Source organism: Triturus cristatus, chromosome 11 (assembly GCF_964204655.1).
Source record: "Triturus cristatus chromosome 11, aTriCri1.1, whole genome shotgun sequence".
Lineage (NCBI taxonomy): Eukaryota > Metazoa > Chordata > Amphibia > Caudata > Salamandridae > Triturus > Triturus cristatus.
In genome coordinates, this window is record NC_140594.1 from 164,089,589 (window position 1) to 164,117,154 (window position 27,566).

Sequence of the window (27,566 nt, forward strand, 5' to 3'; positions counted from 1 at the left end):
AAGAACGGCAAAGCACTGGGCCCTGATGGCTAGAAGGCAAAATTCTTCAAGGCCTTTTCCACATCTATAACCCCACCCCTCTTAAGACATTACACATATTTTGCGACATCAGGTCAAGCAATGGGGCTATCATAACAGTAATACCAAAATGTGGTAAAGATCCCCTGCTCCCAAAAATTATAGCAACACAACAAGATGATGGAGTGCTGAAACTTTTCAATCACTCACCCCCAGTCCCTAATCTGGTTTAATCCATCGTTCTTTTGCTCAACATGCCCCACCCCAGTTTGGACCCAGCCATATGCAGATCAGTCTTGACCCAGCTCCCAATGGGAACAATCCAGCCTGAACTGCCAAGCCAGGTCCTCCCTGGATCAGAAACAAGCATCCTAGGACCGGTTTCGGGGTATCACGCCTCATCAGCTAGACTAGCTTGAATCCACTTGCAGTGAGCAAGGGATCCACGTCTGTTCATACATCTTGTTGTGGTGTTTGCTATGTTCGCCCTAAGTGGCCAAGGGTATGCCCAGACTTGGGTCCTGTGCTCGGGGTGCCACTGGATTTAAGCTAGCCTGGCTGATGAGGGGTAAAACCCTGATGCCTCTGACTGAATGTCTAATACCTCAATTGCCATATCCTGCAGCCTCAAGACGTGAATTTGTGATCAAAGGTTACTGGACTGTCTCTTTCCTCAGTGTCAGAGAGCATCATCAGGAGTCTTTGAAGTGCATTTGATGCGGTCATGCCCTCACTTCCTATCCACCTTCAGTCAATAAAAAGCTGGCTATTGTTACTTACACCCCAATTAAACCATAGACCTCTAGGGCTTGCCTCTCAAAGATTCCCTGTTCTATCCCATGGATTCAAACCAGGTGCACCCATTCATTCCATCCACCGAGTGAGGGTGGAACTTTAAATATTTGCCACAGTTTGTTCCATACAGCATCTACGGGTGTTCTGGCAAGGGATGGTTGTACATGCCCAGACGTCATTTCCCCCGAAATGATCATGTTCGCTTGAAGGTGGCTTCAAATCGCAATAACCCCGCAGATCCCAAGAAAACAACCTTCGGCGTCTTCTCTTCATGTTTAAAAGTCACAGTAATAGGGAGTAATTGAGCCATGAGCAGAACCAACACATGTTTTCATCAGTAGTCTTGCCTCCTCCACCCCTGTATTTCAAAAGCACTTCAGAGAGGTCTCCCAAAAAAAAGAAAAAAAAAAAAAAAAAAAAAAAAAAAGAAATCAGATGTGAAAATCTTACCAAAGATCATTCAGTGAGGGACCGGAACAGAAAAAACATCAAGGGTAAATGAGACCAGGCAACCTGTTTACATGCCATAACCGAGCTTGGTGCCCTAGTCCCAATTCTTCGCTGTAGAACAAAATTAGCCTTTCTCCAAAACACTTTAGCTCACTCAAATAAAAAGCAAATTCAAGCATGTGTCCTAGATGTCCTATTTGTTTCGTAGAGTTCTGCAAGGCTCTTGGGTAAATGAAGCAAAATGGGCCTAGACTCCATTCCTTTAATGCTGTGTCCCGTATCCACAGCCATCCCAAGTATACAAAGCTGTTCACTTCTGGCTTCAGATTTCATGTAGGAACAATGGGTTCTTGGAGCGCAACACACTACTCCAGTATGAACAAACCTTATCAGTATAAAACATGTTTTGTTTTCTAAAACATTAATAAGATAGGCATGTGTCAACTCACCCCTTCACAGTGCTGTACCACAGTGGCAATATTCTGCAAAGTCTGAAAGTTGTGTTCATTTACGGAGCCAAACTCAACAATCTCATCTCCAATTTGTAAACCCTAAAAGCCAAACAGAGCAGAGTAAATATAAGCAAGCAAGCATCGTTTAACATGTTTTGCTACAAAGCGGAATGTTGTACTTTTTATAAAACATAAACCTTGCCCCTTAAAAACATATCAGGGGATTTAGCAAAGAAGACACCTTCATGTGACTAGCACAAGGTCTTTGATTGCTAGTGTTCATTACCCATTTGGTCTCTAGCAATTAAAAAACAAAAAATGTGTTTCCATCAAAAGATATTACCAAAAAAAAATTATATGTTTTTTACATTTGCAATACATAGAGCTGGAATCTTACCCCGGAATACACAAACATTTGTCATGAACCCTGAACATTTTGGATACATTTCAATATTAAGATTTATTTTAACTAAGGTCTATAGGTATTGTATAAGCATATATTTTCCATATCCCTTTATTATTTCTATAGATTTCGATTTTGTGTTCTCTATGTACCTAGGCCACAGTGAATCTTGCCATATTACCCAATTATCAACGCTCACATTTATTAGATTCCTGTCTTTTCCACAACATCACCAGCCTTCTCTTCGAGTAAGAGGTGAATAAGAGCTCAATAAGCTTCCACATAAGTCGGCTGTTTCCAAACCACACATTGTTCTATTTTACCACATTTTCTTCAGAATCTAGCTGCTTGCGAATATTGATCAGTGAGCACACGCATGTATCTCCAATCCAAAATTTACTTTGCTCTTAACATTCTTTTCAATGGATCATAAATATCCTGCAGAGGTGTGGAAATTATAGAAGTTTGAACTTAGAACTCAAGAATACCAATATAGCAAGTCGACAGCATCTGTCCCACAGCACATCCGAGTGCTTCTTCTCAAAGTCACATTATTGGGTCAATGTGTCTGTGGTTAGGAGTCTAACATTCACAAACCAATCACCAAATTAAATTGCATCTTCTATCTTGAAAACGGAGGTTTATGTCTAAACCTATATACAATATCCGAGATTATGGTCTCGTACAACATCTAGATTTCCAGGATGCACAGAGGTCCATATCATAGGTACAGCCTTGAGGTGGTGCACATCTTACTTGGAAACAGATCAAGCTGTTCATCTTCCTCCTTTTCTTTCCAAGTTAAAAGCAGTCGGTCAAGGGGTTTCCCAATGTTCCTCATTGACTCAGACTTGGTTTAATATCCACCTAAAACCTCCAGTTCAACTCAAATTCATGGGGTAAACTTTATGAATTATGCTGGCAATATCCAGCTGGTCATATCAGTTGACCAACCTACCCCATTTCCATTTGAGGCCTTTCATAATTGCATGCATGCATGAGAGCGCCACATGGCAGGGTCGGACTTCCTGAAAAAATAATGCAGATAAGCCAGAAAATCTGTGTTGTTCCAACGGCAGTCCCGCTCGCACACTCCCAGCTTATGCCTGACCACTGAAAGGTAATGCCGCTCCAGCTGCCTCTTGCTCTCTCCGTGATCTGGGTTTCCATATTGATGAGGAACTCTCTTTCTAGTCTGATAATAGACTATCATCCACCTGCTTTTCAATTGTGAAGATAATTTGCAGAATTGTTACGCATCTTGCAAGTCCCACGTGTCCCTTTGTGGTGTAGGCTTGTGCAAGCTCGATTACTGCATCTCTTAATTCTTGGGTTCCCCAAATTACCTCCTCAAACTTAATTTCCAAAATCAAAGCTGCTGCTGCTAGATTTGCATTTTCCCACAATCGTTACTCTTTTGCACCTCGTGCTTTGGATTTGCTACAATGGAATCCCCTGCCTAAAATCATGTTTAAATCCCTGTGTATTATACAGAAGGCTATTCATCAAGTTTGAGCACGCTTTTTTCAGAGATTATAGCTGTACCATCCCAGGCATCTTTTGCTTTATGTTGACAGAAACCTCCTTATCGTCCTGAAGTTTAAAAGGGTACCAGTGGGTAGCGGAGCTTTTTCTGTTTAAGCTGCATGGCTCTGGGATACTGTTCCATTTGCTGGTGAACATTAACATTTCCAGCCAGCAGCCTACATATATGAGATACTGCATTAGTTGATGCAGGTAATCAAGTTTAGGTTTTAATACCAAGGAGGGGCCATTTAAGATATGCCATAGAGCCCCTTGTATATCGCAAAGCCCAATAAGAAAGACTACTTAAACCACAGTGCTTATGGTTATAGCTGGTAGGTCAAGTAACAACTGATCAGGTCTGGTGCTACAAACATCTCCTACTGTATCTTATACTCTCAGAGTATTGCGCTCTAAACTAAGTCTTTGTACGGTTTCTGAATATTCTGTGTCTCACTCTTTACTAAGTTTACTGTGTTAGTAAAGAGATATATGCATTTGAGATCTCTGCCTGTGAGTGACAGCAGGAGTCTGTCCATTAGTGTAGAAATCATATTGTGCATTTAATGTTCCATACTTATATTTTCATCCGGTGTTAGCTAAATGTCTAGCTTTTAAATTTCTGGAATGCCCAGCTCAACGGAGGATGAGAAAAGAAGGAACGGGATCTATATGCGTTTCCTGTTAGGAAAAGAAAATTATTATGTACTTAGGCCAACTGTGTTTGTACAATCGCTGCAGGATACATTTGTGTGATCGAGTTCACAATTGCAGGAATGTATATTCTGGTCTAGAGGCTGTTAAAAAGGCTATGGTCAGCCAATGCCTCAATTTACCCACACAAATGCCAAGCTGCGTAGGTCCGTGGAAGACCGCGGGCAGCCATGTCTAGGGTCCATATGCAATCCAAGGCATTCAGACCTTGTTGCACTGCTTCCATCCTTGCCCATAACTCCATATAAAAATACTCAACCCATATCTCTATTGAACCAAGCCTTCCTAAAAGCAGGCAAATGATAGATCAGCATTTTCAGAGAGGTCTTCTTCATGCACAAAAAATGTACAACTATGTGTTTGATGCAAAAAAGGCAGCCTGTTCCAGGTGTATCATTGCAGGTACTAATTCTTCTAGTCTAGTACTTATGATTATTTTGTTATGCAAGTTAAAAAAGTGTATATCAGCTCCTAACTCTACCAGGCACTTGTAGAACCCGTTCTGGGCGGGTGCTCCATGAGAGGGTGGAACTCTCATTTATAAACGCTCCTACTTCCAAAAGAAAGGGTCATTACTCGCGGGGTTTCAGGATGATTTACATCAAAGAGCAGAGGCGTTTCAGCGATTGTATTTGGATGAGCATTGAGAAAGGCAAACAGGTTTCTTGCAGACTCTTTAAGGTGTTCAATCACCATGTCATTTCCTGTCTAGAGAGGGGAGGGATGCTTGTTTCACTGAGCTGTTGCGGGCGCCATCTTAGGTGTATCCTAATGTTTACAATAACACAGTCCGCGGGTCTCTTAAAGAAATGTGTGAACACTGACTGATACTACTCAACTGGACATCCAACTATAGAGGGAGTCCTCTTAAAGAGGCCAAAATCCCATCACCCACCGAAGTGGCATGCTTCATCATATGGGATCTCCTCTTAACTGCAATCTAGTGCAGTTAAGGAGCTACTACTCCTTGCAAATGTCAACGGAGGAGCTCACGGATGTTTTAAGATGTAAATAGAGGACTTGATCTCTTAAAGACGATGAAGCTACACAAGATGTGGTGAATATATAGTGCAGATTCAATGCAGTGTGTGTTAAAATTGGCTACCAGGAGAAAAATAGATTTATTAGATATCTCAAAGTTAAAAAGCAGTAAGGACGCGGTCTGACCAAATAGACAAACGCGCTGATGAGGAATAAGGTCAACATGTTTCAGCCAAACTAGATCAAAAACGGGATCATGGCTTTCTTCAGGACCAGAGGCTATTACTACTGCACAATTATAAAGTGAGTGACAAACTACCACTTAGAGCAAACAGGAAGGACGCCCGGGGAAAAAACGGACAGAGCTTTGCCTCACGCCCTGAGTTGTTACCAGGAGTGGTGGGCGATATCCCGGATTTGATACAGGTGATTTTCAAGTATCCGTGTAGTTTTCTTTGCAAAATAAGCACACAGGTATACAGTTGGTTGTATCGTTCCTCAACATTTTAATTGTGGTAGTTTGTCACTCACTTTATAATTGTGCAGTAGTAATAGACTCTGGTCCTGAAGAAAGCCATGATCACGTTTTTGATCTAGTTTGTTCAGAGTTCCACAGATCCAGTGTTTAGAAAGCTCCTACAATTTTATTCCGGCACCCCCTAAAATGCTGGTGGCTCGATTTATTAGTAACCAGAAAAACTCCAACATCAACAATCGCTTACTAACCATGCCCTGAATAAGAAACCTAACATAATAAAAATGTATTCTCCTTTTATGAGAAAATCTATTTTGCAATAAAGGGGAAAGGAAATGGTATTTGAACACTGAATACATTATTTTTACAAAGACTTAAAAAGAGCCACAAAATGTGAAATTATTTCATGTCAGTTTAGGTCTTGTTGCTGCTTTCAATACGCAACAATTTAACAGAAAAATCTTCAGTTTGCACAGACAACTAATTTCACTATTCACTGCAGAGCTTCAGGTTCTGCCTCATGGGTTTTTTGATTCACTGGCAGGAACATGGCTCTACCGGATAAAACTACAGGACCAACATGTTCGGAGTTGCAATGAAGGCACAACTGCATTCATCACACTTGCCATTTTGGCAATGGATTAGTTTTGAGGCTATGAGGTCTTTTCTGTAAGTCCTTGGGCACTTAATGGCTACTGGGCGTACCCTTTCTACTGTCATTTACAACTGGTGTCCCAGGGCCTTGGGTACCAGGGCACTTCAAATGGATAACTAAGTACTCTGTATGCTTGGATGAGGAGTCATGGCTTATACCAATTGGTGGAGATGGTTTGGAATGCAAAGTTACTTACCCATAATCCCAGTCCTCTTCCAGCAAAGCCCTCATAAAAGTCATATGCAATCAATGGTCTCGCCCGCGGAACCCTTTAATAGTATGTACACACAAACTTTACTGTGGAAGAGCACATTTCAAATGGTTAAAGAACATCTTTGTAAAAATATTTTGTAAAAGATGTTTCTAGTCACTTTTTTTTTTTTTAGTGTCTATTTGGAAGCAATTGATGCTTTTTTGTAAAGACGAAATAAAATTAATTTGGCCACTTTAGTTTATTAGGCTGCAATGAATTATTTTATCATTTAACGTACGAGTTGCTACTACAGAAAAGCGTTACACACACACACACACACATAACCCCCCCCTTCCAATTCAGGTGCTATGACTAGTTATGAGGATTCCCCTGTAGGAGAAGTCAGCCACAATATGACAGTAAACGTACACAATAAGAACATACAGTCCACGCTATTGTTTACAAAAACAATAGATCTTCATTTACACACATGACAGGCAAGACAGTGAAACGTTGGCAAGTTCTGTTTGTCCTACTTTCTGCTGCAGATCAGGATTCAAACAAAACAGTGCAACAGAGACTGTGCTCAAAGCAGTAAAAGGCAATCATCCAAAATTGAACTAGATGCTAGGCCACAAATTAGGAATACCACTGTTAGGCAACATGGAACTAGCATTTGGTTGCAGGCACCATTTTACAGTGGAGGAGCACTTACAGGACAAGGGGCACAAACCCTGGGCTGCTGAGCACACTGGTTTGGGTTGGAGTGGAAGTGGACCAACTGGGTTAACTCAGAAGCAATACATCGCAGAAAGAGGGGTCCACCACTTCTGAGATCAGGTGCAATCGAACACAGTCCGAGTACAGCAACCTTCTCCAGGACATGGAAAGGTTCACTAAAGGGTCACAACAGCACGGGCCCAGTCTTTAGGTCACCTTTTCAAGGGTAAAGAGCTCAGGAGCACGCACAGTTATTCTGTGTCTGTAGAACATTCTCAACCCTCTTGTCTAGAAGGGGTTATTTGTGTCTTGGGTTTAGGCCAGGTCATACAAGCAGGAGATTATTGTGGCTCTTCAGTATACCTTCGGTTCTAGATGCCATCCGCGCAGGTCTCCATCATCTGGGCCTTGGGCTGGTTTTCCTGCTGGGGCACTTCAGCAAGGCCTTTGCACCATTTAAACTTCTGCATATCCTTGAGTGGTGGCAGGGGAGGGCGCGAAAGGGGGGCGGCTAACAGAAACTTAAAGTACAGGTCCTGGTACAATGCCACTTCACAGGTGGTTGTCAGAGCTTTCTTCCAAAGTCAATGGTAGGACTCAAAGCAAACTGGGGGCTTACTTGACCAGATAGCGCCACCGCGCCACCAAGAAGTCTGCACTCAAAGAACGACTGGACAACAACGCCCACGACAGCAAGGAACTCTTCAGCATCGTCAAAGATTTCTCCAACCCCAGCGCCGGAAACAACGACATCACTCCCTCGCAAGACCTCTGCGACTCACTCGCCTCGTTCTTCCACAGCAAGATCGCAGACATACACAACAGCTTCGACGCACAGACCACGCACCCTACCGCCGAACCAACGCCCGCCACCACCACCCTCTGCAACTGGACCCCGATCAACACCCGCACGATGAACTCCATCCACTCCGGATCACCAACCGACCCCTGCCCACACCAAGTCTTCAACAAAGCCGACGCCATCATCGCACCCCATCTCCGGGACATCATCAACTCCTCCTTCCACACCGCCACCTTCCCGGAGAGCTGGAAGCACGCCGAGCTAACCGCCCTCCTGAAGAAACCAACGGCGGACCCCACCGACCTCAAGAACTACCGTCCCATCTCGCGCCTTCCCTTTCCGGCCAAAGTCACCGAGAAGACAGTCAACAGACAGCTGGCTGCCTTCCTCGAGACGAATGGATCCCTCGACCCCTCGCAGTCCGGGTTTCGGGCCAACAACAGCACCGAGACCGCCCTAATCGCAGCCACCGACGACATCAGAACCCTGATCGACAACGGGGAAACAGCGGCCCTCATCCTCTTGGACCTCTCTGCGGCGTTCGACACAGTCTGCCACCGCACCCTAGTGAAGCGCCTCAGCAACATCGGAATCCGAGAGAAAGCACTGGAGTGGATCATCTCGTTCCTCGCCGGAAGAACCCAGAGAGTCCGCCTCCCCCCGTTCAGATCCGAGGCCACCAAAGTCATCTGTGGCGTACCACAAGGATCTTCACTCAGTCCAACCCTCTTCAACGTCTACATGAGCCCCCTCGCAGCCATCGCACGCCAACATGACCTCAACATCATCGCCGACGACACCCAGCTGATCCTCTCCCTCACCAACGACCCCACCACCGCCAGAGCCAACCTACACGAAGGGATGAAAGACGTCGCCGACTGGATGAGGAGCAGCCACCTTAAACTGAACTCAGACAAGACGGAAGTCATCATCCTGGGATCATCACCCTCCGCCTGGGAGGACACCTGGTGGCCCCCGGCCCTGGGCCCCGCCCCCAAGCCAACGGACCACGCACGCAACCTGGGCTTCATCCTGGACTCCTCCCTGTCAATGACCAGACAAGTCAACGCCGTCTCATCTTCATGCTTCAACACCCTGCGCATGCTCCGCAAGATCTTCAGATGGATCCCCACCGAAACCAGGAAGACCGTCACCCAGGCACTCGTCACCAGCCGACTGGACTACGGGAACACCCTCTACGCCGGAACCACGGACAAACTTCAAAAAAGACTCCAGCGCATCCAGAACGCCCCCACACAACTCATCCTGGACATCCCCCGACACAGCCACATCACCGGACACCTGAGAGACCTGCCCTGGCTCCCCGTCAGCAAGAGAATCACGTTCAGACTCCTGACCCACGCACACAAGGCTCTCCACGACCTGGGCCCCAAGTACCTCAACGACCGCATGACCTTCTACACGCCCGCCCACCAGCTACTTTCAACCAGCCACGCCCTCGCCACCGTACCACGCATCCGCAGAGCCACCGCCGGAGAAGATCCTTCTCCTACCTGGCAGCCAAGACCTGGAACTCCCTCCCCACCCACCTTCGGCGAACCGAGGACCATCTCTCCTTCAGGAAACAGCTCAAGACCTGGCTGTTCGAGCAGTAACATACCCCCCCGCCAGCGCCTTGAGACCCTCCCGGGTGAGTAGCGCGCTCTATAAATGCCGCGATTGATTGATAGATAGTGTCCCACTTTCAAATTCCATTACCCGAGCCAACCAGATCAGAGAGCTACTTTCTAGACACCTGATACTTAAGTCAAGAGTGCAGCAAACGGAAGCAAGTGGTTAGTTGGATATGTATTTGGATGTCTGTTGCCAGACAACCAAGTGGGGGTTAAATAACTGTTAGGCAATTTCTGGAACTGAGCAGTCGAGGCTGCTTAAGTGGATTCAGCCAATTTACTGTTCCAGAAAGGCCCCTTGCCCTGGCAGAATGTAGATGTGTATTGTCCAATGCCTTGCAGAGGGGCTAGATATTTACAAGAAAAGCTATATGTAGGCTGTGACGTTCACCAGGAAGAAGTCTACCTTAAGGGTAAACTCATCAGTGTTCTGCAAGCAGAGTGTCCTCGCGGCATGTAGACTCGAATATAAAAATGCCCAACCACATACATTAAGGGGAAAGTAAAGTATACCAGTTAAAAGGAAATTAACAGATTTTCCCATGAGGGGTACGGCAGATGCTGCACCTTGGGTACATGTAGCATAAGGGGTGTCCTTGCACAATTAAAATCAGTTGCCACCTCTGTGAAGAACTTTATAGGTTAATTTTAATGTGGCCCATCTCCTGAACTCACACCCTGGCACAGCTGCCAGATATCTATCCTAAACTCACTCCCCCATCGTACCCTCCCCATACCCTACGGAAGAGGCAGTGTAGCCATCCTCAATTTATCAGTGCTGGAACGTTTGGCTTTACACGGAGTTCAGATATTGGTGCTCTGTTTCAGAGCAATCACATGGAGCAATTTCACTGGATTTGCAAAAAGGTTCACAAGAGGAAACAGTCAAGATGACAATCACCTTCAAGCTTCTCACCCATGCCCACAAAGCCCTCCACAACACCGGACCTGCCTACCTGAACCACCGCTTCTCGTTCCACACACCCCAAAGATCCCTTCGATCAGCCCAGCTCTTCCGTGCTGCGGTGCCGCGCATCAAGAAGACCAGAACAAGAGGTCGTTCCTTCTCCTTCCTCGCTGTCAAGGCATGGAACACCCTCCCTCTCTACCTCCAACAAACACCAACACTCTCCAGGTTCTTGAAGGACCTCAAGACCTGGCTATTAGACGAATCGCCGTGAACATCCAGGAGCTGCGCCCTCTCCTCTTCCCGCGCCTTGAGACCCCTTTTGGTGAGTAGCTATGCTTAACAAACCCGGATTGATTGACAGTGCCAAGAAGAAATGGTTGGCCAGAGCTAGGAAGTTACCGTTTTCAGATGACAGGCAGACTGATGCTACAGCTTTCAGCACAGTGCAACAACTCATGACTATACTGTCAAGCTTGTCCCTCTGCAGCACTGGCACCTTCATCTGCACACTGAATTTTGTGATTATAAGTCACCTACTTTTGACACATGGACCATGGGGACATTGTCGTCTTCTCTAACATTAGCACGCTGCAGATTGATCGCTGCTTTGCACACGTTACTACACGAGTTTATTTTTGCTAATGCCTCTTTTGCAGTTTTCACATTAGAATCTATTGCTGTGTTCACACTCTGCAGGTTCCTGGGACTTAGTCTGAACATTGTGAGTAAGGTCGATCAACAACGTTCCTAGTCATTCTGTTCTGGTCCTGCCCTAGCTCCTAGACAAAAACATACCGATGCAGCTGTTTGGAAATACGTACTTTGGTCTTATTGGAATACACGAATAGGTAGCACACATTTGGAGGGACTTTTCCAGGGAAAAGAGCAAGACATCTATGATGTAGATCTACCATCTATAGACTGAGGTACAGGGTCTGCAGATAACGCCTAGAGATCTTCTGATGTATAATCATGTTGCTTCTATATAAGGGGAGGGAACTTAGGCTACATTCTCTTTTCATAATGACAGCTCCTTTTATGATTTACAGACTAATTGCTATGCTTACCATATTTGTGTTATACATTTTCCAGGTTATGGTGGCATGTATACTGCATATTAGAGCACATTAGTTAAAATAATTTAAACTTGTTCGTGTCTGTCAGATTTTATTGTGGACAAGTACAAGAGTGCGAGCGAAAAGGTCTGTCTTGCAACCGCGATTCCAGAGAGTCGGGAGTGTTGTGTTCTGGTTAGTAGGAGAGCAAGTGAGACTCTATAGTTAGTCAGTCCAGGGCTCATGGGTAATAAGGTGGTAGGATGACTCAGTTCCTATGCACCAAGGTCTCATAATCCTACGCATAGTTCTGTCTTTGCACAAAATCCCTGCAACACTTTACATCCATTCCACTCTCAAGCTCAAAAGCATATACAGCACTAACTATCCCGCTTCGCTCATGCCCTTACCTTGGGAGATGCTTGGGTATAGTGACAAACCAGCCCCACTCTGCCTCTCCCCTCACCCTCCCTATGGATCAAAAGACATATTTAGGTAATTTTCAAACAGCAGATTCTGCGCTACTTCCATCTAGTACACTTAGACCTCAGAAAGATATGAAAAAGCCACACTTAAAAACGTTTTAAGTGTTTAAGATAAATTGAATATCATTTTCAAATGTATACATTTCGTCCCACCACAATCATATTGCATGGCAAGAAGGTTTAAGTTTGTGTGCAGTTTACCAGTGCTAGACTTGGGTAAATAGCCAGTTATGTAACACAGCCCTGATAACTAGACCAGTCTTCAGGTGGTTGCATCTTGTTCTGCAAGAAAGGACTAAACGGTCACAAAAGCCTCAAAGTAGGTTAGTTTGTCCATGAACATATTTAGTTGTTGGAAGAGTGCTTTCTCCATATATCACTTTTTTTTTTTTTTTTTAAACATTAAACCAGAGAAGATAGGAGTGGGACAAATTATATCTGAAATGATCCAACTGCAAATAGTTCATTTTGAACAGTGGTGTCAAGTACACTGAGGTGACAGCCAGGTGGTGGACATCAGTCACACTAGTGGTCTGGCAAAGTCCTAAAAGGACATATTATTTATGAAGATGATTATCTCAGACAGAATCTATTCAGGGACTGGACTGCTAAAAGCATTTTTGATTACATTTTACACTTCAAAATAGATTGATTGACTAACAGTTTTACTTTATACTCCATGCACTACACCAACCATTAAAAAGCACAAAGGTGATTTTCAAAAATGTACCGATAAGTTAGCCGGAGATCCTAGAGTGACAGCATCCACTTTAGCGAAAGGATGTGGCAGAGTGTCACTCTGGTTGTGTGACTCAGCTTGTGCCTCTGCTTCGTCCAGTGTGCGCTTCTCTTTCTCTCGAGCATGCAGCTTGTGTAGGGCTTCTTCGATCTGCTCCATTATTGCTTTGTGATCATTTTGCAAGCCTAAAGGAGAATCATTATCAATAGGATTAGAGTGAAAAACAGATGCAATGCCATTTGTATCTCCGTCTATTCTGGAAGACCCACTGCATTAGACATTATGGAGGCTTTTACTGTAAGAGGAAACATTACGTGGCCTTCAGTGAAGGCAGGTTTGCTACAATGGAATTTAAAACAAGAGTTCCTTGCGATCATGTAGATCAGATCACAGGTAAAGTGGAAACGAGTATACGTGGTACTCCCCATCACTCAAGAAGGGACACCAGTTTGCCTTAGCCCAAGAAGGACATAGACTGAGATACTTTGCATTTCACCTTGTGCCCCACCTCTGCTTCTGCTCACGTTTGCAAATAGTATATGCCATCATATACAGTTGTAAGGGGATCTCAGTTTGTTTTCAATCCTCTCTCCCACTGGCAGGGTCTTCCTAAATTGCAAGGATGACCCAGCGGGGGTAATCTATGGATCCCTTAAGAATAGTCCTGTTTAAAAAAGTCACTGTCCGTTGTTTCTAAGCTAAATTGTGCATTAATGTGTAAAACATTAATGTGATTTATATAAGAAAAACAGAAATCAAACACGTTATTGTCAAGTCTTTTTGACTAAATTTGTTATTGTAAAACGCGATTTTCACATGTCGTTGTGACAACATTAATTTATTGTTTTTGCAAAGCACGCTTTTCTGGATATCAATGACAGCACAGACTTTTAGAATCAAATCTGCGTTCATTAACATTACATTTATTTGCACATCAGATATATGCACTTAATTTGTTCAAACTATGCAAATGAATACAGGTTTAGAAATCTGCGGAGTATGCTTTAAATGCCAGTTTGCTTACGGTCTAAAACATTCACCGATTTGTGTCCACAGACAAGTAAATATACACCTACCATTGCTCAGTGAAGTTCATATGCTAATTAAGCCACTGTTTTCTTTTTTAGGACCTGCACCCTGATGTGCATTAACTGGCATATTTTAAACGGGATACACTGAAATGCATTTGAGTAGGAAAGCAAACTATGAACCAGTAAGTTTGCCGTTACTAAATGTCTTTATAGCTTGGTACTGAATAATGGGGCCCTTCGCGGATTGTGGAACCTTCTTGACCAGTACACAGAAATACAAAAGCTGCTTCAGGTTGTTTTGGAATCCAGAGGTGGAGAGTTTGAAACTCAGGTGTAAAACGGTAAGGGCTCATTCCCAGGTCCTATAAAACATACATGGATGGAAATGTAATGTGTAACTGGTTGTTCACCATAAATCTGATTTCATGAACCATAAATGAATTCTAAGAATTTCAAAACTTCTAAAAATTAGGTTAACAAATCCACCCAACTTGTAGCTTTCCAACCATCGCCTTTCACGGAGAACCCACATTTTCCATCTCACCAATACCTAGTTACTTTTCTGCAGTTTTAAGGAACATCAGTGCAAGTAGACAGATCCAGAGTTTGTGGCTCTAGAGTATTTGTCTCTGGGCGACAATTGTACTTTACACACTCAGTTTACTAAGAAAGAAATATTGCTATTAGGTTCCACATACTAGGACAGTGCACACGCTGATAGTTGCAAGACCATGGTTAGCTTGGAGGCCTCCCATTGCACACCACTGGTTGTCTTCATGGTCACTCTCATGTGCTTGCTTTTTCTTAGTTAGCATGTGCGGGTTTTCCTTCCTTTTCTGCTTCTCCCCAGAAGCATGGAAGCATTACCTGTGTCCTTCCAATACTCCCTTTTCATGCGCTACTTTATTATTTTTGTTTAACAGTTACAAGAGTATGTGTGTTTTCCAGCAGTCTTCTATTGTACTTCCTCTCTGCTGTGCTCGCTTGTGTTACTCTTTTGATGCCTGTGCAAGACTCTCCTGCCCTCATTTCCTTCTCCTCCCAAACTCCATGTTGCCCTGTCTTGTCTGCTTGCTAGCTCCAACTTGTCTCTACGTTTGCTTCCCCTACCCACTCTCTCTGGGTTCCTTACCCCCACTTGCACCCAGATGTTCCATTCCCCCCCACCCAGGTCCCAGTGTTGCATCCCCCCACAGTAGTTGCTTCCCCAACCCTCTGTTTCTGCCCACCAAGCACTCTCCGCGTTGCTTCCGCCACCTACTCTACTTGTTTCTTTTTGGTTACAGATCTAACTTGGATTGGCAAACAAAAATATAAAAAGCGCTTGCTGCATTTTGCAGGCACACATATTCTTGGTGTTTGCATCTGTCTACAAATTGACACACCCAGTCATGTCATTGGCTTATTTTTTGTTTGTTTTTTAAAGCCATGCTGCACAGCATTAGGGTTGCTAAATAGCATGATTAGAACTAATGCACAGCTGATAGGCCTTAAAGGTGAGACCTACTGACTTTGCCAATGCTTGTTGGGATCTGGCACCAAGAATACAGCAGTACTCATGGCATTACTTTCAGAACTGCATCGGCGGTCGCCTCACATAATTCATACAAGACTGTATCGTATACCCAGTTACAAGACTGCACTTCTCCTTGATTGGTGTCACAGAACTGTAGGCCATAGATCATTAAGACACCGGCTTTCAAAGAAGGAAGATAAAAAATAAAAAAATAATAAAAAAATAAAACACATTTACACTCCCAAAACCATCATTTGAAAAGAGGTTTCTGTTAAAACTGCTATATACACTACAAGATACAACAATAATGCACAGCCCGCAACCAAGCAAAAAAACACATCATGTACAGTTTGCTTTCAATGGGTTGCTGAAAAATATTTATTATCGAGAAATCAAAGGGAACTTGAAGGATTTTGAAAGATTTGCTTACATGCAATGTTATGCCTTGCTGTACGAACTTGATAAATGTCAATATCGGCTCTCGGGTACCCTTCATTGTCCACCAAAGTTCCAGTTAAGCCAACAGATTTCTGCTGTGGTAAAGAAATAATGCATGGTTACTACAGGTTACACTGCAACACGTTTTTAGTTCCATCTCTTGTCAAAATAAAGAGGTTCAGTTCTCGGGCAACACAGTGTGGGTTCCGTGTTTTACAATAAAGCATTCTAGGCTATTGACTTACTTGGGTTAAAGGGTTAGGCCGAAATATCCAACTGGCATTTTCAAGCATCCCACATTACTGTTAATGCTAGAATGATCTGCATTGGAGTGTGGTTCGATTATGCCAGATCACAGACTAATGAACTCTAGTTAGATGCTGACAATGCTTCCTTGTATTGGTTAAACCTGTGATTAGTTGAAAAGATACTAGACTAGTGCTTCACTGTAGATTTGAGTCACCAGCTTAGGGTTTTCAAACCACAGACAATTCGAGAATCTTCCCAAACCAGGCATAGATTTAATGGCCCTCTAAGAGGTCAGCACACCAGGAATTCAGTAACAATTTAGGACTATTTCAGCGAGTCCCTAGAGGTGAAGTGGAGGAACATAACCTGTGGCTTCAGAGGATAGCAATCCGGGAACTCTAAGCCAACTACCGTTTCTTTATGCATAATCCCATAACAACTTTATCAGAACCAACAAACTCATTGTGGAGTAAAGTCCACAGTTTAACAATTAACATTTCACAGTTCGCTCACAAGTGCCCGCTCAATGTTTATTCACACTGAGGATTATGATGAAGCAATAATCTTTTAGATCAGTCTTGGTTGTGGGTCCCGGGCTCACCCCCATCATGAGTACTCGCTACCATCTGTGTTGCGCAGCTGAACAATAGGCGGTCTGGACTGTGAGTGCTGTGCCTTGTGAATAGGATCACCCTTTAGAAACTCGTACCCTTCATCTCCTTTAGGTCATTCTTTATTGCCACTACCTTGTCTTATGAGATTCTGGACATGCCTCTGGTAGAGTCCAGTTTTCTATCTAGGAATTCTAATCTACAGGTCGGACCCATTGCCTTGCTTGTGCAACTGTATTCCCAAGGATGCTGTGATCTAGTTGAATTTGTATACCAGCCCAGCACCTTGGTCTGTCCTGGGTCCTCCACAAACAAAAGTCATAACTAGTAAAGCTTGCCACCCCTCAAGGTATGGTTTGTGAAGTGCCCATTCCAGGAATGTGCAGAGGCACTCGAAATGTGCATATAATATTGCACAAGCATTTCTCAAAATTGTATCATCTCCAAATTGAAAGCATAACAGATGGAAGCTCTTAGGGTTAACTGACAGTAATCTGATGCGTAGGAAACTGTGCACATTTGCTGACTAAGTCTGTAATTTACTGACTCATCTTCTGAGAAGGAAAAGTGATGAATCAAACGGTATTAGCCAAGTTCCTCCTTGGGTTTCACCCCAGGAGGGGGGGGGGGGGGGGGGGAGCGGTTGATGGATTTGGCCATCCCTGCAGGGTCACCCTGAAACATTTTACCTTCACCCCTCCTGTTTTGCTGAATCCACTTTTGTTGGCCTTAGAGCTCTGTGCATTGCTAATCAGTGCTTAATATGCTTGTGCTCTCTCCTTTAAACATGGTAACATTGGCTTATACACAATTAACACATTTAACTTACTTAAAAGTCCCTCAAAGTGCTAATACATGTACCCAAGGTCTATAAATTAAATGCTACTACTGGGCCAGCAGCACTTTGAGTCACTTACTTATGTAGCCTTTTAAAATGTGTCTCAGGCCTGCCATTGCAGCCTGTGTGCAGCTTTAAACTGCCAATGCGACTTGGCAAAATAACCCTCTTGCCTGGCCCAAAACTCCCCTTTTAATAAATATATGTGACGCCTAGGGTATGCCATAAACGCTCTCTAGGGCAGGGTGCATTGTATTTAAAAAGTAGGACATGTACTTTTAAGTTTTTACATGTCCTAGTAGTGAAAAACATCCACTTTTGTTTTTCACTGCTGCGAGGCCTACTTCACCCATAAGTTAACATTAGGTTACCTTATTACATTTACTAAGTGATACCTTTTGTTTGGAAGCAGGTCGAATAACATGTTTAGTGTCTAAAGAATTGGGATGTAAAATTCTCTTTAATGGTAAAGTCAGATTTTAAGTTACAAATGTGAAAATTACCACCTCAAGAAAGTAAACACTTTCTTGTCCTGTTTGGTGCCAATAGCCAGACACATGACTAAGTGCAGCTGGCTTTTGTATATTCCTCCCAGACAACCACACAATATAGGGAATGGGTGTTGGCAGGATGGGCCATCGAAGCTGGACGAGGGAGGAGCTGGGCACATCCCTACTTGCATTTCAAAGACACTGCCTCAGCTCACACACAAAGTTCTTCACACTAGTCGATTGTGACTGCAGACAGCCTGGGACAAAGGCTGCTAGGCAGGAAACCTGTGGTGGGAAAACTCTAGAAGTTTCTTCCACTTTAAAGCTGGCACCAGGTATAAAGCTAGGACCTTCAGATTTCTGATCCACTCTTCAGTTCACTATTAGACATGCAGAAGGACTCTGAGGACTGCCCTGCTGCTTATGGGCTGCTGTGTACTTCAGAGGCATGCCTTACTACACCAAAAGAACTGCTCTGCTGCTTGAGACCTGCTTTCCTGCTTGAACCCAAGCCTTCCAGAGTGACTAAAGCTTATTTGGCTGGCCTACTGATCAGAACCTCAGAGACAGAAAAGGCTCCAACCATCTTGTACTAGCACGTGGATCAAGCCTGAGTGAGTACTGACCGTCCAAGTAGCATCCCTTCAGCGCTATGGTACTTAAGATGCCCAATGCAAAACTTGGGACCTAGAAACATTTCTGGAAAAAAGTGCTCTGGGAACTGAGAGGAGACCGGGATCTACCAGATTGTCGATCCACCCACGGTACATCACCAGTCAACCTGACTTCACAGGAACTCCTGCTACATTCTTCTCCACAGCAGCAAATCTTGTTCAGAGTGGTACACAGAAGGTGCCTTGTGGAGCCCTCATTGGCTACAGCATGGCCTAGCTGGAGATTTTCTACTTCCATACAAGAGACTGTGGGCCTGATTTAGATTTCGGTGGACGGGATACTCCATCACACCAGATATCCCGTCTGCCGAAATATAATTCCTATCGGATATTATGGGATTGATATTTGGGCGGATGGGATATCCATCACCGTTTTAACGCAGTAACCCATCCACCAAAATTTAAATCGGGCCCCAGGTCTGAATGTAGAAATTTTCACAGCAACTTCTTCCAGCGGTTCCCTGACAATGACGCTGCCTACTCGGACACCAGCAGCTGCGTTGCCCTGCTGAACTTTACGTCCTCAAACATTTTTCTTGAAAATTATTCAAAATCCAAAAGGTAAGCAGAGATTGAGCCCAATCCACTTCTTGTATCCAAACTGCACTCCATTGCAGTCAGTCATGACTTAAGGTCTCGCACAACTACATGCCCTCAGTTGACGCTTTGATCTTCTCAGCGCTATTTTCCACTTTAGAAAAGGTATAATCCCGACCGCCGCTTCCAAGCACACCAGTTCAAGGGAGGGAGTGGGTTCTGGGTTCCTTTAAAATTTCTTATTCCATGGCATTGTGGTTTAAAAATTGGCGCAGGACTCTGGAAATCATAGAGACATTGCGGACTTACTACTGGGTCCAGTGGTGAGCGTACTAGGGGCGCCTAAGTAATTTAGGTCTAGAATGAGCAAGTACTAAACAAAGTCCCGTTTTATGAACACATTGTGCTAATTTCTAGAACTGTATGTTGGAATTTGCTGAATGCCAATAAAAACAAAGTCAAACCTAAAAAAAATGTATAACTCCGGTTCTACGGATTGCATTTTTGCTGTGAAATAATTTATTAAAATATACTCTATCTAAAGGAGTGTGCAATAAATACTTTACACATTGCCTCCAAGTTAAGCCTGACTGCTTTTGTGCAAGGCTATGCACAAGTTAATTTTGTGACGTTCTTTGGTTCACCCGGACAAGGATTGTGGCCATTTCTTGAGAAGGGCTCACACCACCTCATCAAAAACGCAATTTCTCACAGGGTATATTTCCAGGTGTGAAGGAGGCCGTTCAAATGGACATTCTATGCGCCCTAACTGCCGCCCCGTCTGAATCTGGCACCACGACCCCTGGGTGCTCTGCTGTGAATCTGAGAATTTAGGTTGGCCTTGAGGTTATGCTTCCTTCATGACAGATTTGGACTCCCTCTATAAATCCCTCGAGCAGCAGCAGTACATCTGCATGTTTTGGTAGGAGCCGGGCAATTCTTGGAGTCTTATCTTGTTTATGGGTGTGTCTGCCATGTGGAATTTGAGTGCCTCTTCTTTATACATTACTTTCTCTTGTGTCCCTTTTGCTTTTCCCATGCTCCTTTTTGCTGCACTCTGCTGCTCTGTACCCCCCTCACACTTGCAGTACATATGTGCCTGAAATTAAGAGGCTAGGCCCCACAACCACTCATTCTGCTGGAACTTCTGAAATATTGCTCAAGTGTTTTTTCCTTTTGCATGGTTCTTCCAGCCTGTATAAGGCATTCCCTTAGACCAGCTTCTGTGCTTCGTGTATCTCAGCCTCACAGAGCCACAAATCAGCTGCACACTGCAGAAACTATTCTACATTCACATATGCATTAATCCTAAGGGCACCGAAATACTTGTCAATGTTCCGCTCTTTTCAGGGCCTCTTGTCCTCATCTTTCTTGTCAATAGTCACTATGTCTATGCCCTCTAATTGTATCTCTAACAGCAAAAATAGGTCAATTACAAGGTTTCTCAAAATGTGTCTTTTTCCACCAAAGGGAGGTGGCTAAATAGAACTGTTTATTTTGTAATCAGGTATGGCTGCCCTGGGGACGCCTTGACATAAGAACTGCCTTGTTGCTCACTCAAAACTGGGTTAGTCACCAACTCGCTTGGGCTAAGATTGGCCCCTTACCCACTTATTGGGTCGCTAGGGTGACTCTGTGCTACCGGCACTGAAAGTGGCTGCATGCACACTGCCATGGGTAATGAATGCTGTTGTGGTGAAGAAGTTTGTTGAATGGTGCATCCCATGCTTACGCATTGCTTGTGTGGCTGACTGGTCTTAATGGGTTCCCCACATCCTGCCAAGCTAACCCAGAATTGGGGGAACTCTCTGCATGCATTACAAGCGGTGGTGGTCTGAGCCCCTAACCCAGAGCCCCATATTGCACTGCTTCTTGGCCTAGATTCTGCATACTTACTTATTGGCCCACCACTGCTGTTCTTGCTGGTGCTTTTTCTGCCAGATCCTGTTGCCGCCGTGCTGGCTACAGATGTCAGATCCTTCCCCCTCCTAGCACTTGGTCTCTCTTCTCTTTTGCATTCTTGTTACTGGTGCTTCTCTGCCGTTCATTGCCTTGAGTTGGTTGGTCCACATCAGCTTGTTCCTCTATATCTTTCCTCCTGTTGAATCCGCTTGCCCTAGTTTCAGGAACCTGTTCCTCTTTGTACACTGGTAACCCCCTCCACACTTTCCATCAGGTGCTTCTTTACCATGTTTTGTTGCTTTTGCTGCCTGCATTATGCTCGCAAAGTATTGTTGGCCTCAATAAACTCCTATGCCATGCTAGCCCTTTTCCCCTTGTCCTCCGCTTGTAGCTGGGTACAGTTCCTTTAGTGCCTTCAAACTGTGGGGAAGATAATACATACCATCTGCAGCCAACTTTAAGGTGAGTATGCACTGTCTCTAGCCCGCCTCAGCAGAGTTATTTTTTTTTCTTTTTTTTTTTTAACTCTTCAACTCATCTGTGTGGTTCCGCTGACATCCAAACACTCGAGTACTTCTATGCCAAGTCTGGGGAACCTGGGCTTCTCCTACTGCTTTACTGCTGGTGCTGCCTCTTGCGTGCCCCCAAAGTTAATGTGACATATTAACTAGACTGCAATCTTTTGTAATTGACTAGAACTTTGAGAAACCTGGACTCAAGCTAACTTTCAAGGCAATGACTATTACAGATCCTGACTGGTGCACTTGCCACTCCCCTCGCCACGACTTACGGCTCCCAGTACTGACACTATCTCTGCCTCTTGTTGAAGGCTGCTGCATTGAAGGTGACAGGAGGATTTCAAAAGGTGGTTTGCAGTGGTTATTCCGGTTCCTTTAGCATGGTGCAGCTGCTGGTAGTTCTTGGGGGTGGAGAAGCTTCTTAGTGCAAGCTCTCCTGGGATGCTGGAAGCTTCTGTTGTCATGGCTAGACAGGACTCAGTTTGAGTCACCAGCCAGTTGGTCGTCCCTGCTGTTCTGCCTCTACACACAGGACGTCACCAGACTGTTTGTTGTCTCCGCCTGCTCTGCTGCTACAGACTTCTCCTGGGTTTGGCCTACCCCTAGATTACACGACCCCCTGCTTCCGGCATTCCGGAGTACCAATTAATCTGGCTGTTCCCCAGTTTCTTCTCGTCAAGCTTGGGTAATGTCGCCCTAGAGTTGGCAGGTTCCCAGACCTGGCTCAAAGAGCTGCTCCCTCGGCTACAGAGGCCTCCGGTGGATTTCTTCTGCTAACCACTAGCTCGTCCAGTCTTCTGTAATCCTACCTGTCGCTGCCATTGTGCATGCCCTGCCGTCTTCTGTGATGTCAGATATGTTACTGCATCAACCCTTAAATCCTCCTTTCTGGTTTCAAAATTGATTCACTCACCTAGTGACAGTCACCTTTTAAAAGGTTTGAGCCACTTTTGGCGCTTCACTGCTCCTCTCCTTTAATGAGCAGGTTGGGTGGGGAAATCGGGCAGTGCAGGTAAGGTAAAGCTCCCTCCATTTTCTTTCTTGATGCCACACGTTTTGATGTGTGCTGTGGTACCTCAGTGGCCAAGGCCAGGGTATCGTCCAGACCGCCAGGAACCACTTTGTGGACTTTCCTCCACTGAGTCATCTGCCCTCCTGCAACCTAACGGGTGAGCAGATGAAGGGCAGAAGCCATAGCGTAGTGACGTTGTGAGGAAATCCACAATAGCTTTTTTTGTCCTACTGGTGTGCAGTAGGCTGCCATCACAGAAGGCCTCTCAAGCATATCCCAAAAGGGCATCACTATGCAGCATTGATAACTTGCAGCCCTCTCCCACACGCTCAATAAATGAGGGTGTACTTGCAGCACAAAGGAATACAGGGTACAAGTAGACTTGAATGTGACTGCATTCATGTGTTGGAGCCACAAGAGACGTCCTCACTGGGACAACACAATGAACGAACATTAACCTGAGCAGCATGCAAAGAGTGCCATTAATGAGAGGACGTACTGCTGCAACTATGTGATCTTTCAAAAGCCTCCATGCTCCCAGTGGTGCTGGACAATTAAGAGTGAAAGTGCTGGCCAATGATGTCAGCTATTCAAAACTATGCGGGGGGGGGGGGGTCAAAAAAACAAAGGAGTCTAGCTAATAAACAAAACTAAGTAGGAGTGTGTGCTTTTAGGAGTCTTTGAAAGGGGTGTGATGCAGTTTGCTTAAGACTTTTTTGTTAAAAATGTGAACCCCTGAAGCATTTTGAAGCCCAATGGGCTACATATGTGACAACAATGTAATATTGTGGAGTTTGGCCATTTACAGCGGGCACATTCGCACATAAATAAGGGAAGCTTACTGATAAATCATCAGAAAGAACCACAGGACAGCTGCCACGGAGCCTTATTTAGGGGAGGAGTCTCAGTCCTCAATATAATGGTAAGATAATTAATTTGTGTGAGTAACACTAGGTTATAAATGGAAAATGGTGCTAAAATTACTAAGGAATACTATGCCAGGAATAATATCATCAGAAATACTATGTTCAGATGATGTTACTCTGGGATACTGTTCCCTGGAATAATGGTTCCCAGCGTATTAGGCTCAGGTCATGTGCAAAGATTACTGGCCCACATTACATGATCTCACAATCTTGTGTGGTGAAGACAAGACATCAGCAAAATACAGCTTTACTTCAGTACTTTGCAACACAAATCTCAACAGGGCCTACTTGATTGAAGCACTTACTATAATGCTGCAGGCTGGCTTATTCCGTGAGGATGTAGAACAGGGGTCTCCAACTTTTTCCATTCGAAGAGCTACTGATTGTCGAGGAAAACCATACTGGGGTATTAACACATTTTCACACTGTACAACACTGACAAAATAAATTATTACAAAAGTGACCTCTCAGACATTTCAGGCAAGGGTCCAATGACTCTGCGAGTTCATATTGAAGACTTAATTGAACCTACAAAAGGTGGGTGATATGAGAAAATAAAGGGACAAGCGGTAGAAGAAAGTTAGTCCGAAAAGAAAAATATTGATACAGGGAAGAAAGGGAACAACTTCATCAGTGAGCCTGAATCAGAATCTGTGACAGTTTCCTTCGTGAGAAGTATTTGGAGGGAATTCTGTGCATGTTCCTTGGACAAGAGGTGATCTTTATGCTTTTACGGAAACATTTCTAAAGCTGATAGAGGGACCAGACAAGTGGTACACAGATAGTGACCATTTTGAATGTGCAGGTCTGGAGACACTGTTTGAATTTGTGGTTACTAAAGATTTGTGGGCAGAATGTAAAGTGGCTGCTGCCTGGCCAGCACAGGAGCGACCGAGAACCTCATAATACTCCAACTGAATTAGTTATGGAAAAATACATGGTAGTGCTAGAACATTTGAAAAAGAAGGTGCCAGAGAAAGAGGTGAACGGGGCAAAAATAATGACAGTCTCAAAAGAGACTAAAAAGTCAGTGCATGAGCTTTATGTAAGACTCATGAGGATTTATTATAAGTATAGCAGAGTTGAACAGCCAGAAAGAGAAGTCATTAGAAGATTTGTGTTGGCTTTTGTTTAGGTTTTGCGACCAGAACTTAGTTCAAATATTCAGCAGAGTATAATGTGCAGACTAAAAGGTATTGATGAGCTACTCAAGGGTGCCAAATATTGTATTGACTGTTTTGATGTTAAGCAGAATAAGTTAAGGAGAAGTTGATGATTGCATAGGCGAAGCAGATTCAGAGAAATGCTAGAAATCAGGCAACAAATTTAGATATGGATTTTGTGTTGCATGAATGGGAATGGGATGGAAGGAATTAGAGGAGTGGGAACACAGAGTGATATGGCGCAAATGCAAGCTCAGGGTAGAGGCAGAAAGCCTGAACAATTCTGGGACGAATGTGAACATCAACTTGCTGAAGAGCACTGTCATTTCTGCAGAAAAAATGGCACTGAAAGCGTGACTGTAGACAGACCCCAGATCGAATTCAAAATGATTTTGTCTCCAGATGCCGCCGAAGGCAAACTAGATACAGTTTGCTGCCTCAGTCCAACAGACCCTATGACAAATGTGCAAAATCATGTTCTGTTAATTTACTTGACAGAGACTTGCTTTGCAAGATAAATTGACTGATTTATTGAACACCAAATGATGTTGCAGCTAAAACTCAAGATGAAGATTCAGTGTATGTGTGTGTGTGTATATATATATATATATATATATATATATATATATATATATACATACACACATACATATATATATATATATATACACACATACATATATATATATATATATATATATATATATACACATATATACACACACACACACACACACAACATGTACTTGCTCCGCAATTGAAGACACCCACACAACGCTGAGTTTCAACCTTCTTTATTCGGGAGGCAGCAGCGGATTCATGGAGAACCCTACAGCGTAATGTTGCGCCACTTGCCTACGCGTTTCGAGAACGAATCTCTACCTCATGGCATGGAGTTTGTCGGGAGAACGGAAGCATGGACATCATTCGATACAGGTGATAAAGTTAATCTTAGTCCCGCCCCAGTGGGCGTGTTTCTGCAAAGCACCCTGGTTGATGTAGTTCAGGGCAATGTCAAGGGTCCATAGTGGGTGCCAATTCCATCAATCCCTCAGTCATTCTTGCCCATCGGGTCGCTGGCGATCCCCTTCTGAGTCTGTTGTTTTAGTGATGCCCCTGCGAACAGGTACGTTGTTCCGTATACTGTGCCCAGATTGTGACACACGGACCTGCTGCGAGTAAGAGATTGGTTCTCGAAACGCGTAGGCAAGTGGCGCAACATTACGCTGTGAGGTTCTCCATGAGTCTGCTGCTGCCTCCCGAATAAAGAAGGTTGAAACTCAGCGTTGTGTGGGTGTCTTCAATTGCGGAGCAAGTACATATGGAATATGTGTGGCCAGCTAGGGTCACGAAGATAACCCCTCTGCTCGCAGCAGGTCCGTGTGTCACAATCGGGGCACAGTATACGGAACAACGTACCTGTTTGCAGGGGCATCACTAAAACAACGGACTCAGAAGGGGATCGCCAGCGACCCGATGGGAAAGAATGACTGAGGGATTGATGGAATTGGCACCCACTATGGACCCTTGACATTGCCCTGAACTACATCAACCAGGGTGCTTTGCAGAAACACGCCCACTGGGGCGGGACTAAGATTAACTTTATCACCTGTATCGAATGATGTCCATGCTTCCGTTCTCCCGACAAACGCCATGCCATGAGGAAGAGATTGGTTCTCGAAACGCGTAGGCAAGTGGCGCAACATTACGCTGTGGGGTTCTCCATGAGTCCGCTGCTGCCTCCCGAATAAAGAAGGTTGAAACTCAGCGTTGTGTGGGTGTCTTCAATTGCGGAGCAAGTACATATGGAATATATATATATATATATATATATATATATATATATATATATATATATATATATATATATTTTTTTTTTTTTTTTTTAAATCACAAGAGTTTAGTTGTTCCCCGGTCTTACAAAAATGACCTGCTTCTTGATTTATGACACAGTCAAAGGAGAGGGATGGGATTTTACAGGTAAAGAAATAAGATTGATATAATAGTACAGAATACGGGTCAAACCAGACACTTTCTATCCCAGAACAAGTCAGTGCAAACTTTTGTGAGAAGCAGAAGAGGTAATGAAGCGATTCCTAGAAAAGATGCTAGAGCAGGGTATTTTACGAGACGTGCTTGGTAGTCGTTGCAACTCACCTGTGATGGGCATTAGAAAAAGACAGGACGACAGAGGGCAGTTCAAGACCTTAGAAAGATTAACAAAATTGCAGCCCCAGGTTGTCCAATGGTACTGAAATCCTGATTATTTCAAATTCCTCCGGAGGCAGAATGATACTTCTCCATTCACGTACATGAGGATAGCCAATATTTCGCATTTTGATTCCTCGATCTGTAGCCAGATTGCGAAGACAATTTTGGAAAGTTTGCATCTACCCTGTAACTCTGTGCTAGTCCACATGGATGACCTTTTAGTGGCAAAGGCAAAAGAGTATTACAAGTTCGATACAATTGCACTCTTCAACCATTTTGCCGACAATGGTTATAAGGGTCTTATCTACAAAGATGAAGTACTGCAAAAAAGTAGTAATTTATCTTGCCCATCACATTGAGCAAGGGGCAAAGGAAGTGTCCAAAGAATTCATTTCAGAAATCCTGCATATGAATTCTCCACTCTCCCAGAGGGAAGTAAGGATG

General features: G+C 44.1%; 1 protein-coding gene across 10 annotated transcripts in view; it reads right to left on the reverse strand.

The window, feature by feature from the left end:
- PSMD9 (proteasome 26S subunit, non-ATPase 9) overlaps positions 1 to 27,566 on the reverse strand; it is a 289,965-nt gene that overhangs the window by 26,990 nt on the left and 235,409 nt on the right. For 6 of the 10 annotated variants that reach the window (XM_085633077.1, XM_085633079.1, XM_085633075.1 and 3 more), the window contains exons 3-5: positions 15,983 to 16,085; positions 12,997 to 13,190; positions 1,713 to 1,814 (exon numbers count right to left, since the gene is read on the reverse strand). In XM_085633077.1, coding sequence (XP_085489203.1) covers positions 1,713 to 1,814; positions 12,997 to 13,190; positions 15,983 to 16,085 — 399 coding nt within the window. Of the gene's footprint in view, positions 1 to 1,712; positions 1,815 to 12,996; positions 13,191 to 15,982; positions 16,086 to 24,053; positions 24,128 to 27,566 lie in introns of all 10 variants that reach the window. The other 4 variants (XM_085633083.1, XM_085633082.1, XM_085633081.1 and 1 more) reach the window with 2 other exon arrangements.